Below are 12,228 nucleotides of genomic sequence, written 5' to 3'. Positions count from 1 at the left end.
TTGTATGTATTAAAAAACAAACATTTTAATAAGTGATTGGTGGGCCGCAACCATAGTTCGCCCACCCCTGGTTCAGGTTGTCCCACCAGATGTTTTCCTCCCGTGCCGCAGCAGTGAGCTCACCCACCGCCCATCATGCACTGAAAAAAAACGGTGTGTTGAATATACTCAAATTTCTGTTGTCAAGTGGGTGCACAAAATAAAATCATCTGGATTCAGATATATTTTTAAATAAGATGTATAGTCTCCTTAAAAAATTTATTTGCATCCAGATGATTTAATTTCATGTAACCACCCAACAAAATAAAATGGAATAAATTCAACCGCAATTTTTTTTCAGTGTGGGGGAACTTACTCAGTGGAGTTTGAGCGAGCACGGAACTTCTTTCCTTTCAGTTTCTTGCGATGGCCGCTCATGTTTCCTGGCAACAGAAAGAGGCAAAGGTCATAAACGTGAACGGCAGAGGGGACCTCCTGCTGCGTTTGCCGGCTGTTACCTTGCCACGAGTTGCTCCTTGGTCGCCCGTTTTCACAAATGTCAGAGATGTGTTTGGCGTCTGGGATTCTCTCACTCCACGAGTGGGACAGGCCATTTGATCTACATGCACGCACGCACACACACGCACACACACACACATAATGATACCATTGATATTAATGTGCACATATAGTTTTCAGAGATGGCATTTGTGGCAGACAGTGACAAAATGAGCAGCAGACTGACACATTGAAAAGGCTAGAAGTAAGAAGATACTCTGACACCTAAATGGAGATACTAAAAATCTAAAGTGGTTTTGCACAATTCAGAATTGGGCCAACATTTCCAGGAAAATGGCCCTCTAGAGTTAAACAAATTCAGAGCAAAAACCTTGGTCGTGCGTCATAACAACAGTCATAGAAATGTCTATCCCGGCTGCTCAGTACAACATGGCTAATGTGAAGGACATTCACAAAAGCCAAAGAAGAAGAAGAAGAAGCAGAAGAAGGCAATGTACACTTCAGTTTTAGTTCTGTTTCATGTTGTTGTCAGCTTCCAGGCACGTGCAGTAATTTTTTTTGAACACATTATCTCACTTCACACTTACATTTGATCAAAATGATTATTTCTAATAATCTAAAACAGGGGTGCCCATTAGATCGATCCTTATCTACCGGTAGATCTAAAACAGGTCCCAAGTAGAACCGAGTGTCGAGGAGAAAAAAAAACAAACAACCATTTGTGTGTCTTTGTACATGTTAGTAATATATTTTTTGTGTTAATATACGCTGCACCCTAATCATCTTATCAGTCTCATTTTCACAAAAAAAATATTTAAAAAATAAAATAAAGCAGGTAAATCTTAAATTTACGGAGGCGCGTGATTACGTCACCGGAAGTTGTTAGCGCTCAGCAGTCTTCAATTGCAGCTTGTGATCAGAGCTGTTGCGCCCTATCTTTTATCGTCATTATTCTCATTCAGAGTTTGCTTCGTGTACAATTCACCGAGGGCACGGGCAAAGAATAGGAATCTAGGAGGGCCCAGGGAAGCACTTTAAAACGGTAGGTGTGAACTACGATGGTTAACAGACTGCAAAAGTGCGTCGCATGCCTCTCAGTTTCAGGCTGTTTCTCATCATGGCGTGCGCGCGAGTGTGTGTGTGTGCGTGCGCGTGCGTGTGCGTGTGCGCGCGCCGGTAAGGGTAGATCCCGGGAGGTTAGTTGATCGAAAAGTAGATCTTCGATCCAAAAAGTTTGGGCACCCCTGATCTAAAATATCAAATATGTTTTGTTTTTTTAACTGCAGCCTTTGCAATTTGAAAATTGCATTCTACTACTGTGCAATGTCGATATGAATGTGATTAATTGCTCAGGCCTAATTACAGTAGCAATAGGGATCATTTTGGAGACATTGTTTTGTTTGGTGGTGTGCCGTGAGATTTTCTTTTTCGTATAAATAATTATAATAAGTGCCTTGGCTCAAGAAAGTTTGTGAAACACTGCCGAGGGGTTAAATGTTTGACACTTAGAATGCATGATGATACATGGACATGCGATGTATAGAGTGACTGACCTGCCAACCTACGAAGGCGCCGATGGTACTGTTTACACACACACACACAACCGACACACACTGCAGTGAGCGAATGAATGAAAGATGTCAAGATGGCGCACCTGAAGCCAAACAGTGAGATGTTCTGTGTAATGGAGGGGATGGAAGGAGTGAAGGACAGGGCGCATATCTGAAGATGCGACAGACACGCTGACCTCTTCTTGGAGCTGCAGCCCGAGTTTGTGCTCACGCCGGGCGGCATGTCGCTGTAGAAAGAATCGGCGTCGCTCGGCTTTGTCACATAGTCGCCTGGCGGCATTTGACTGCGCATACAACAGACATCATTCTGTACATACTGTACGTGTACATCCATAGAATGTTTGTTTCATTTATTTCCCCGCCAATCTGCCGAAAAGAAAATTGCGACATTTTCCAACTGGTGAAAGACGAGTTATTGATCACTGATCAGTGTAGTTATATTAAAAAAACAAAAAACAAAACAGTGATTTAAAAAAGAATTGCACAACACTGTTTTCCCCTGACTTGTTATGACCGCAAACAGCGGTTTATTTACTTCATTCGTGTAAAAATTCATTTTTGGAATACAGTACTATTAAATTACCAGCCAACAGTAAATTACAATTTATGTGAAATGAAAATGGACGTTAAACACCAAAAATATTATCCATCCATCCATCCATTTTCCGAACCGCTTGATCCTCACTAGGGTCGCGGGGGGTGCTGGAGCCTATCCCAGCCGTCTCCGGGCAGTAGGCGGGGGACACCCTGAATCAGTTGCCAGCCAATCGCAGGGCACACAGAGACGAACAACCATCCACGCCCACACTCACACCTAGGGACAATTTAGAGCGTCCAATCAGCCTGCCACGCATGCTTTTGGAATGTGGGAGGAAACCGGAGCACCCGGAGAAAACCCACGCAGGCCCGGGGAGAACATGCAAACTCCACACAGGGAGGCTGGAGCTGGAATCGAACCCGGTACCTCTGCACTGTGAAGCCGACGTGCTAACCACTGGACTACCGGGCCGCCCCCAAAAATATTATTATTGATATATACTTTTTCTCTTTTTTGGCGGTTGTTTCGATATTAGCAGTTCAAGTGTATATCATATTGCTGTTGTGACAACTTAATTTTACTTATGGAATGAATAAAGTATAATAAGTAAGTTCATTTTTTAAAGCACTCTAATTTTTACCTCATTTCATTGACAAAAACGTTTTATTAATGTTAGCTTTTGTCTCTTTTAATACTGTGCGCTAACGACAACCTTGCAAATCAGCGCTGTCGATTTGGCGCTGCTAAAAGTTGCTATCACAGTCTCATATTTTAAGCTAGCACGGCTCCAGAAGATGTAATAGTTAAAAAAAAAAAAATAAATCTTGAAGCACGGACTCACAGCACGTCATGAAAATCAGAAAATATTGTTGAGTGAACAAACCGGCAGAATCTTCGGTGAACCTCTGACTCCACGTAGCATCTCTGCTTATACCTCCTGTGAAGAGGCGGACCATTACTCAGCATTGGAACACGACCGCTGCCAAATTTGTTGTAACATGTTCACGTTTATTAGTATCGTAGCTCAAAGCCTTACGTTGTCCTCACAATTGCGGTGCAAGACTACGAACAGTGCTCATACACACACTGCTCACAACATTAATTACATTTTACGACCATCATGACGAACATTTAAAGACACTAAAATAGTTGGCCTAATTGGAAAAAAAACACAAGGAAAAAATGTGTTTTAGTATTATTGTCAAATTATACAGTTTCAACATAAACACTGTGCTGGAATATCGGGGGGAAAATAATGAATTATTCTATTAAAATGTATTGCACATAAAAAAATAACATAATTAAAATTATAAAACAAAAGTTCGCAGAGATTAAATGCTAATGTATTGATCTTAAAACCTAAATATAACTGAACTGTATTTAGGTGGTGATTCTTCAGCACACCACTCAAGGTCGCCATCTCCCTTTAGTGGTGCTCATACCACATTTTGAGAGTGCAGTTGTACACCACTTCCGTAAGTGTCCTTCAAAGCTTCACATGATTATATTTGTAAAGGACTCCGTTTCCTAAATGCTATTTGGATGGCATTAGATTGTGTCGGTGTTCCTCATAAAGTTGTTAAAAGAGTTCGGTGTTGTGTTGTCGTCACTCACTTGTAGCACCAGGCCGTGACAGCCAAGATGAGGGCGAGGAAGAGGATGGAGCCAACGATGGCACTGATGATGATGTTGGTACTGGTGATGCCTGACGCGCAGAGACAGTCAGACACATTTGTGTTATTGCCGTTGCATTTTCAAGCCATTCGAGGACAAGCAGAACCACACAAGGAGGCACACTTGGCAAGGAAAGTGTCAGCGGAGCAAAAAGAGGGACAGTGGGTTTCAAATGCTGCCATCTTCTCATTCTTTCTATTCTGAAGGGGTTCCCGATCGGGGCCGTCATCGAAAACGTCACGTGTCCATTCGATAAATTTGAATTCGGGATGGTAGGAGCGGAAAGACTCAGGAAATGACAAGTCAATTACAAGCAAGCAAAAAAAAAAAAAAAGAAACTCAAATCTAACCTCAAGTCACGCTGTCAAAGACACCGGCCTGTCAACAAAGAATTTGTGTAAACAAAAAACAACGAATGATTGATGGACAATGAACAAAAGCATGAAATAGTCAGAGAGCAACGTACTAGAAATATGATGTTTTGTTTGACAGGGAGTAAATAAAAGTCACACGTGGATGAGAGGACGAGAGTAGCAAGTAGGTGGCAAAGAATGGGCAGCGCTACCTGAAACTGAGGCTGTGGGTCCCACCACAAGATAACTGAGAGGCGACGTGGAGTTACAGTCCTCTCCGGCCCAGCCCAGGTAACACACGCACTTCAGTTCATTGCTGCACACCTGTATCCAAATGAAGTCGTGCTTCTTTAATGTAATCCCCAACTACCGCCAAGCCTTCGAAGAATTTGGGGAAACATGATTTTCATCGATGGGCCATCACAGCAAGACCATCAGTGCTGGTTAAAATGCTATCAGAAGCACTGCTCATCTTAATCTGCCCAGAGGCTTCAGGATCAGCAGTGTTGGCCAGTGTAACTTAAACTAGATTACCATTTCACCTATCGGCTTTCGAATTTGCCTCATAGAGCCAACGAGTTGGCTCTCAGTCATGTCAGGCTTTTTCTATCGTCTGATTGGTTGGTCAGAGCAAAATTTGTTGCAGCCCTGTACAACAGGCAAAATATTTAAACATTTAGTTTAATTCATTCCGTGAGCATGTTCGTAACTTAAAACACCTCTCTCTTAAACCATGTTTCGCCACTGAAATGAATTTAAATACCCTTAATATGTTCTTCCGCCCACCCCATACCCCCCCCCAAAAAACAACTAAAACGTGTGTGAGTGTTTTGAAATAGCACCAACTAAAAATATAACAGTTTTTACCACATTCTTCTTCAGTTCAATTCAATGTGCGCCTTGGTCTCCAGGCAGTGTCATATAAAAATAAACATACGGATATGCATGAAACCGGTCAATAAACTGCAGGAATATTTGCAGTTCTTCACAGAAGAAAAACAATACATACTGTGTAGTGTTGTTATATTCTCTGTCCACATGTGCTGCTCCACCATTTGTGTTCAAATATGCATTGCTTCAAGAGTTATAACACTATGAATCCCATGCTATTCATTAGCCTGTCGATGGCAATTTGCATTGCTGTTAGCATTAAGCTAAACAGACATGTTTTTTTGTCTTTTTCTTGCGTTGTCGTGTGATTGCATAAATATATGGGTATATGGTGATATATGATTTCATGTAATACAATACAATACAATCATGGAGTTATTAAGACGTGGATTAAGTCGGCTACATCTCCACTTAAGGCTCAAGTAACAAATTTACACCGTACCACTGAATAGTTAAGAATGCCTGCATGTGTGGGTGCTTTGTACCCCGTGTCCTGAGCAGACGCTTTTGTCGGTGGTTCCGGGACAGATGCTGAAATTGAACTGCTGGATGGGGAGACACTTGTGGTTGAAACAGATGCGGTCTGTCCCGCAGACCGTGCCATCCTCCACGTAGCCCAGGTCGGTGTCTCCATCGATCAGCACGTGGGCACCACTGACACACACACGCACACACAGTCGATTTGGCGGTTAGGCCTGCTTTTGTGTTCTAACTGTGGTTAGCACTGACTGCATACCTGCAGTCCAGAGAGGCACTATGTCTTGCCACTGAGAAGGACGTCAGGCCTCCCTGCAGTTCTCCCAGTCGCGGGGCAGGTGAGATGTTGGAGCACAGCAGGTAACCACAGTGAACGTCCCTGAAAGACGGAGGTGCAAATAAAAATCAGTGCAGTGGAGATGAGCAGGAAAGCTTCACACATGCAACTTACTGCTTGTTACACTGGATCCACGTGTCTTTGTCCCGCCCACAGTTGCCCTTCTCGGTGCCCTCAATGTTGAGCTTCTCGTAACAGAACTTATCAGCCGCCGTGGCCTCTGGATGTTGAACCACATGACACAAAGTCACAGATTGAGAGTGCGACTCATGTATCAAGCATGCTGGCGCGTTTGCTCGGTTTACTTTTGCGTATGATTGGACGTTGTTGTTTTTGCATGAGACGCCTACAATATGCGCAGCGTATGTGTAAATGGACTCATTATATTTACATTATGTGCAGGGATGTACGGGGACTACAATTCGCCCTCCACCCCCCTTCTTATATGTGTGCATGTAAATTAACAAATGCTAATATGATTGTATGTGGATGGACAGAAAAAGTGTGCGTGTGTGTTATGTGTGTGGATGTACTTGGTATATTGACAAATCTTTACGTTATGATGTTATATGAGAGAGTACAACACAGAAATATTTTCTGAACCAAAACAAGAATACTGTATTCGACTTACTCTCTCCCCAAATGTACTTGCACTGTTTATCTTTGGTTTTGCATCTCCCGTTAAAGCAGCGCCCCTAAAGAAGAAAAATTACATGTCAAGAGTGTGCCGAGCATTTACAGAAATGTCTCAAAATGGGGTTATCACAGTTTGGAATTTTTCATTGTAGTTACTTTATATTTTGCTTTGACTTTTGTTTATTAAATTCAGTTCGTTTTCATGAATTTTTAGAGCAAGTTTGGGGGGGGGGGATGCGTCATTTTAGTTTAGTTTTTATTAGTTTTAGTATTAGTTTTTTTTCCTAATACATATTGGCGTGCAAGTGCAAGATTAAAAAAAAGTAGACCAAAAGAAAAGTAAAATACAACTCCCAAATGACTGTTCAACCTTCCTTCGTCCAAAGCTACAGATGTACAGCAATACGGAAATCAATAAATTTAAAAGGAAGCCAGCAGGGCATTTATCATTACTTTAACAAAGTTTTTTCATTTTTAGTTACATTTTTTTCTTTTGTTTCCAGTAACAATAATCATCTTGGTTCAAGACAGTTAAGATGTGATGGGACCGCCTCACCTGGTCTTTTTCACACGTGTAACCGTCCATCTTGTGCACATTTGGTGGACACTGTCAAAAGAAGACATACCTCATGAAGATCTGTGAGTCCGTTTGGCAGGTCGGCTTCGAGGCTGAGTGGCTTTTGCTCACCTGGCTGGAGTTTCCTGTGCAGTTTTCGGGAATGTCACAGTCATTCACCGCATCTCGGCACACGACCCCCAGGAATTCCATCTGTGGCAGATAAAAGAATAACGTCATGATGAACAGTGGTTTAAGAAAGAAAGGCTTGGCAGTGACTTGTTTCCTACCTGGCAGTTTTTGCAGCAGAGTCCGTTGCTACATTTGGATCCTTGAGTCAGGGTGCACTTTTTACAGCAGTTCTCTCCCTCTCTTGCACACTCCTGTTGGAAGAGAGCAGCTTTTTTTTTTGATTACTTATTCATTTAAATGGTTATTTCATGTAACATTTGCTTTTTAGTACATTTGATCAGACAACTCTGTGGGCAAACTTTAATCAGGTGTCATGCTTCATTAGACTACCAAGTCTGACACTGTATGATGTTGCTGCTGGGTAATTATGCCATCACAAAACTGTGTATTTGTCTTTCCAAAAAATATATATATATCTCAATGCAGTTTCAATGGTCATCAATTAGATGTGGCTTTTGTTATTTGCAGAATCCACAAATATGTGTTCCACTGTATGGTTTTAATTCATAATATCACCATTTACCACTAGATGGTAGACATAGCTTAGCTTCACTTGCATCTGATCTTTTTTTTTGCTGATTTAGAATAATATGCAGGGATAATATTATTTTTGATAAAACCCTTTGTTTTTGAAAGCTGTACCTTTTATTCGTGCATTGAGAAATGTATTATGAAAAATGAAATATTAAGGTACTATGAAGTATATTGGTTTAATTCAAAAAATTAAATGCAATTTTTGTTATATATCTGGTTAGAAAAGTGTGTGGTCCTATGTGGCCTCCCCAATAGCGCTGATGAAAAATGATGCCCCCCTCCCTCCTTTTATCATTTAAGTGGTCCATCCCTGCTGACAACAACTCACCACTGGGCTGCCACAGTCACACTCCTCCCCTGTTTCCACAAAGCCATTACCACATTCGGGAGGCTCCAGTAGCTGATGAACAAACAAAATAATAATTTAAAAAAAAACAAAAAAAAAACGTTGAAATATTTCTATCTCGGATTTTATTCTATATATCGGATTTTATGAGTCGGCGTAGGGGAAGAAAACTGTACTGTGGAGAAAACATACTTTGGTGGGCTTGTTGAACAGACAGGTTCCTCCACCACTGTTTAGGAAGTTGTAGTATTCCTCCACGTTACAGTCGGAGAACTTCTTGGGCAGGTAGAAGCTGTTCAGCACAACCACAGCATATACGGAGCCCATACCATAAATGTCATCTTTTGTCAGGGAAATACTCACAGCTGAGAGGAGATCCTTTCTATGACTTATATGTAGAGATGATTATAAAACTGGGAACAGAGCCAGTGATATTCACTTGATTCCAGGATGCATGACGTTACTTTGTCAGAGTAATGAACCTCAATTAATGTGGAAGACTTTGAACAGTTATTGTATCGCCCTTCTATGAGCTCATTCATGCTATGTGGTTTTCATCAATACTCAAAAGAGTGGCATGAGTAGAATTATGTAGCACTGGGACATCTCAAGTACTTTATCACATCTGCTTTTTTTTACCGTAATCTATGGCCACTATACAGTAACTCACTAAAATCTCATCAAGAGAGAGAGAGACTGTCAGAGATGATTCTAATGTTGAAGTCACTATACTATAATAATATGCATTGCTTCCTGTAATTGCAACACAGATCTGAATGGAGTTGAAGAAGGTTGATCATATCAAAGATGACATGAGCAATAATTTGAGCTAAGGATTGGCCTTACAATGTACAACGATCTGGTTCACACAAAGTATTAAGTACTGGATATCATTTAAAGTAAACTCGATTTTTTTTTGTTTGAGCAAATAAACAATAATCCATGAAACTTGTCCCTTGTCACTCACTTTCAACTCTCTCTCACTCTTCCTCCCTCTCTCGCTCTCACACACAGACACATACACATACACACACAGTAGATAAACCTGTGAAAACAGAACACTGAGAGGAGTTAGGCTGTTCAAACATGCAGGCGCTGTGGAGTAAAAAAGAAGCTGGCGTCAATGGACATGGCTGAGCTCGCTCACTGAATACATTGAAGTGTCTGAAATACCGCTGAGTTGATTTGAGAGAGAGCAGAAGGCAGATGACAGAGTGCTCTGTCATGTGACCTCTTCACATGATGGCTTCGCTAGCGAGTGTACCGAAACTGGATGTGTTAGATGGGAACCCAATCGAGGAGGTGTGTGGGCAGACAGTGTCAGAGTTCCCAGCTGAGTCATTAATGATGAGACTGACATTGCAGACAGTATCAATCGACAACACATGGACAAGACAAGACATGGAAAAAGGATGAAAAGACCAATGTGAAGCTACCTAAAGTACAGTATTTCCACAGATAGTGGCTCAAATGGTGAGGAGCAAATTCAAGCGGGGGGGGGGGGGGGGGTATTAAACAGTATGGTCAATGCGTAGTGGTGCCTTGAGATCTGAGTGACATGATTTCTGTTTTTTTTTAAATACAAGCTGTCATTTGGCCATTTTTGTTGCATTGACTTGCAGGTCAAAATTGTTGTGGATGTTGACATAATGTATGCAAGAAGTTATTTTCGTTCTCTATCTATCTGTGCGGCATACAGGTACTAAGCCATGGACCGGTGGTTTGGAACCACTGCTTCAAGCAACAGATGCCTGAACACAAAAGGTGGAGCAACACATGTACACAGACAATATGACAATACTCACAGGTATCTCTTCTTTATCCTCTGCGAAGAACAACGCTACTGAGTTGTGGCCGTCTCCGTATGTATCGGTATGTCAGTATTACACTGCCCCCCCCCCCCCGGTGGCCAAGGTGCAAACACCAGAAGGAGCAGCTTAATACCCAATGAATTGAAGCAAAATCTGTTTTTTTTGTTTGTTTTTTTAAAACATAATTAATCATGTCATTCCAGAATGTTCTCACAAAGTACAATTTTATAGTGCTCAGTCACTAATTGGGGGCACGTTATTTATTCTAGAGGGACAGCCACTATTTGAGGAAATGGAGAAAACAAATTAAAGCTAAGCTGACTGGCCACCGACTTTAGCCATATACAGTCAGGTCACAACATTAGGTACACCTGCACAAGCTAATGAGATCAAGTACAAATGTATCAAAAATCCTGCCCTTACAAAGAAATGAATGATCAAAGTTTGATCGACGCTGCGAGAGCGCTATTCGTTAAACAATACTGGACTGTTCATCATCAGAAAGGTGTTATAATGTGGTTCTACATGACACAATGAGAAACAAATTGTGTAATGAATACCTTTGCGACAGCATCCCTCACAACTAAGTTGTGTCATGTTTTATAGGTTGAATATTGACATTGCATTTTATATAAGACTAGGTATCCCTAATGAGGTGTCCACTTGATGTAAAACAGAATAACATAGATGAGCGTTATTGTTCAATAAGATGATGCCAAATACAATCGGAATGGACTAAAGGCACACCAGACTGTATTTGTTTACATCATTTGAACAAACAGAGACGTTTGGTTGTGGTGGGTGACAACCATTCTGCCGAGGCAGTGGTTCAAAAGGGCATAAGCAATGTTCTAGCCAGGCCTCTGCTCACCTGCTGTCCCATTTGGGATAGAGGGGAAGTGCAAGAAGTATTTAAGAGGCGGTATTGACATCAACGCACAACACAGAATCACAATGACACACAAAGTTACATGTTTTGTTGGCTATAGCATTATTAAAGAACACTAACCACAACGTGGCATTAAATACTGTCGCAACAAACTGCTAGATTACAGAGAATGGTCATGGGCTGACACCTACTGGTGGGTTCTCTAATTGCAGCAAGGCCCCTTTATGCGATAAATGCTACCATTGCGATATTATGGCGGTTTGGGACTTTCAGTTAGTGCCTTCATGAACCTTTTTACTTACCCAACATCATCCATGATGCAGCCTGACCAACGATCATCACATTTGCACTCTCCTGTAGAAAAACACACAGTGAGAAGTAGCAATGTAATCTGAATTCAACCATTAAAATGACCGAAATGATGATGCGATTACGGGGGGCAGAAAACCTCGGTGCAGAAATTGTGGGTGCACATACGTGGTATATATCAGACGGGTTAGAAATGATGGATTTAAATTGGACAATATACCATTAAGAATCCTCTTCTTATCAGAGAAAATGCCAATATTCTGCCCAAGGGACTGAGCCAGCGTTATGGCCATCTCATATGGTTTTCCAAACTGATAAAGGGAAATAAATAGACAACAGCAACACAAAATATCGATTAAGTCTGACGTGAGAAGACCATCAAAACTCCGGCGATGACACTACGGCACTCAGATAAAAGAACGCAGCAAATACAAGCGCTTCGTTCGAAGGTTACCTCATTGACTCCGCCCCCTTTGGTGAGGGAGCAAACTCCTCCCATGTAGGAAGCGCCGCCCCAGCTGCTGTGAAAACGGTTCCCTCTGATAATCGAAACGTAGAATAAAAACATGATGAAAGTCACGAAAAAAATTAAGCAGTGGTTAAGTACTATACATTC

The 12,228-nt window shown here is 41.5% G+C and overlaps 1 protein-coding gene across 3 annotated transcripts in view; it reads right to left on the bottom strand.

The window, feature by feature from the left end:
- adam22 (ADAM metallopeptidase domain 22) overlaps positions 1-12,228 on the bottom strand; it is a 55,952-nt gene that overhangs the window by 3,431 nt on the left and 40,293 nt on the right. For 2 of the 3 annotated variants that reach the window (XM_086113729.1, XM_086113727.1), the window contains exons 12-29: positions 12,067-12,151; positions 11,833-11,923; positions 11,606-11,657; positions 8,796-8,895; positions 8,586-8,657; positions 7,822-7,914; positions 7,664-7,744; positions 7,532-7,582; positions 6,971-7,034; positions 6,454-6,559; positions 6,262-6,381; positions 6,011-6,179; positions 4,847-4,958; positions 4,222-4,312; positions 3,491-3,544; positions 2,153-2,353; positions 498-598; positions 356-422 (exon numbers count right to left, since the gene is read on the bottom strand). In XM_086113729.1, coding sequence (XP_085969855.1) covers positions 356-422; positions 498-598; positions 2,153-2,353; positions 3,491-3,544; positions 4,222-4,312; positions 4,847-4,958; positions 6,011-6,179; positions 6,262-6,381; positions 6,454-6,559; positions 6,971-7,034; positions 7,532-7,582; positions 7,664-7,744; positions 7,822-7,914; positions 8,586-8,657; positions 8,796-8,895; positions 11,606-11,657; positions 11,833-11,923; positions 12,067-12,151 — 1,710 coding nt within the window. The remainder of the gene's footprint in view (positions 1-355; positions 423-497; positions 599-2,152; positions 2,354-3,490; positions 3,545-4,221; positions 4,313-4,846; positions 4,959-6,010; positions 6,180-6,261; positions 6,382-6,453; positions 6,560-6,970; positions 7,035-7,531; positions 7,583-7,663; positions 7,745-7,821; positions 7,915-8,585; positions 8,658-8,795; positions 8,896-11,605; positions 11,658-11,832; positions 11,924-12,066; positions 12,152-12,228) is intronic. The other variant, XM_086113728.1, reaches the window with a different exon arrangement.

This window comes from Hippocampus guttulatus, chromosome 6 (genome assembly GCF_054856545.1).
Source record: "Hippocampus guttulatus isolate MCC_2025c chromosome 6, RoL_Hgut_1.0, whole genome shotgun sequence".
NCBI lineage: Eukaryota > Metazoa > Chordata > Actinopteri > Syngnathiformes > Syngnathidae > Hippocampus > Hippocampus guttulatus.
The sequence above is the reverse complement of the archived record's forward strand: the minus strand, read 5'-3'. Positions and strand labels throughout refer to the sequence as shown.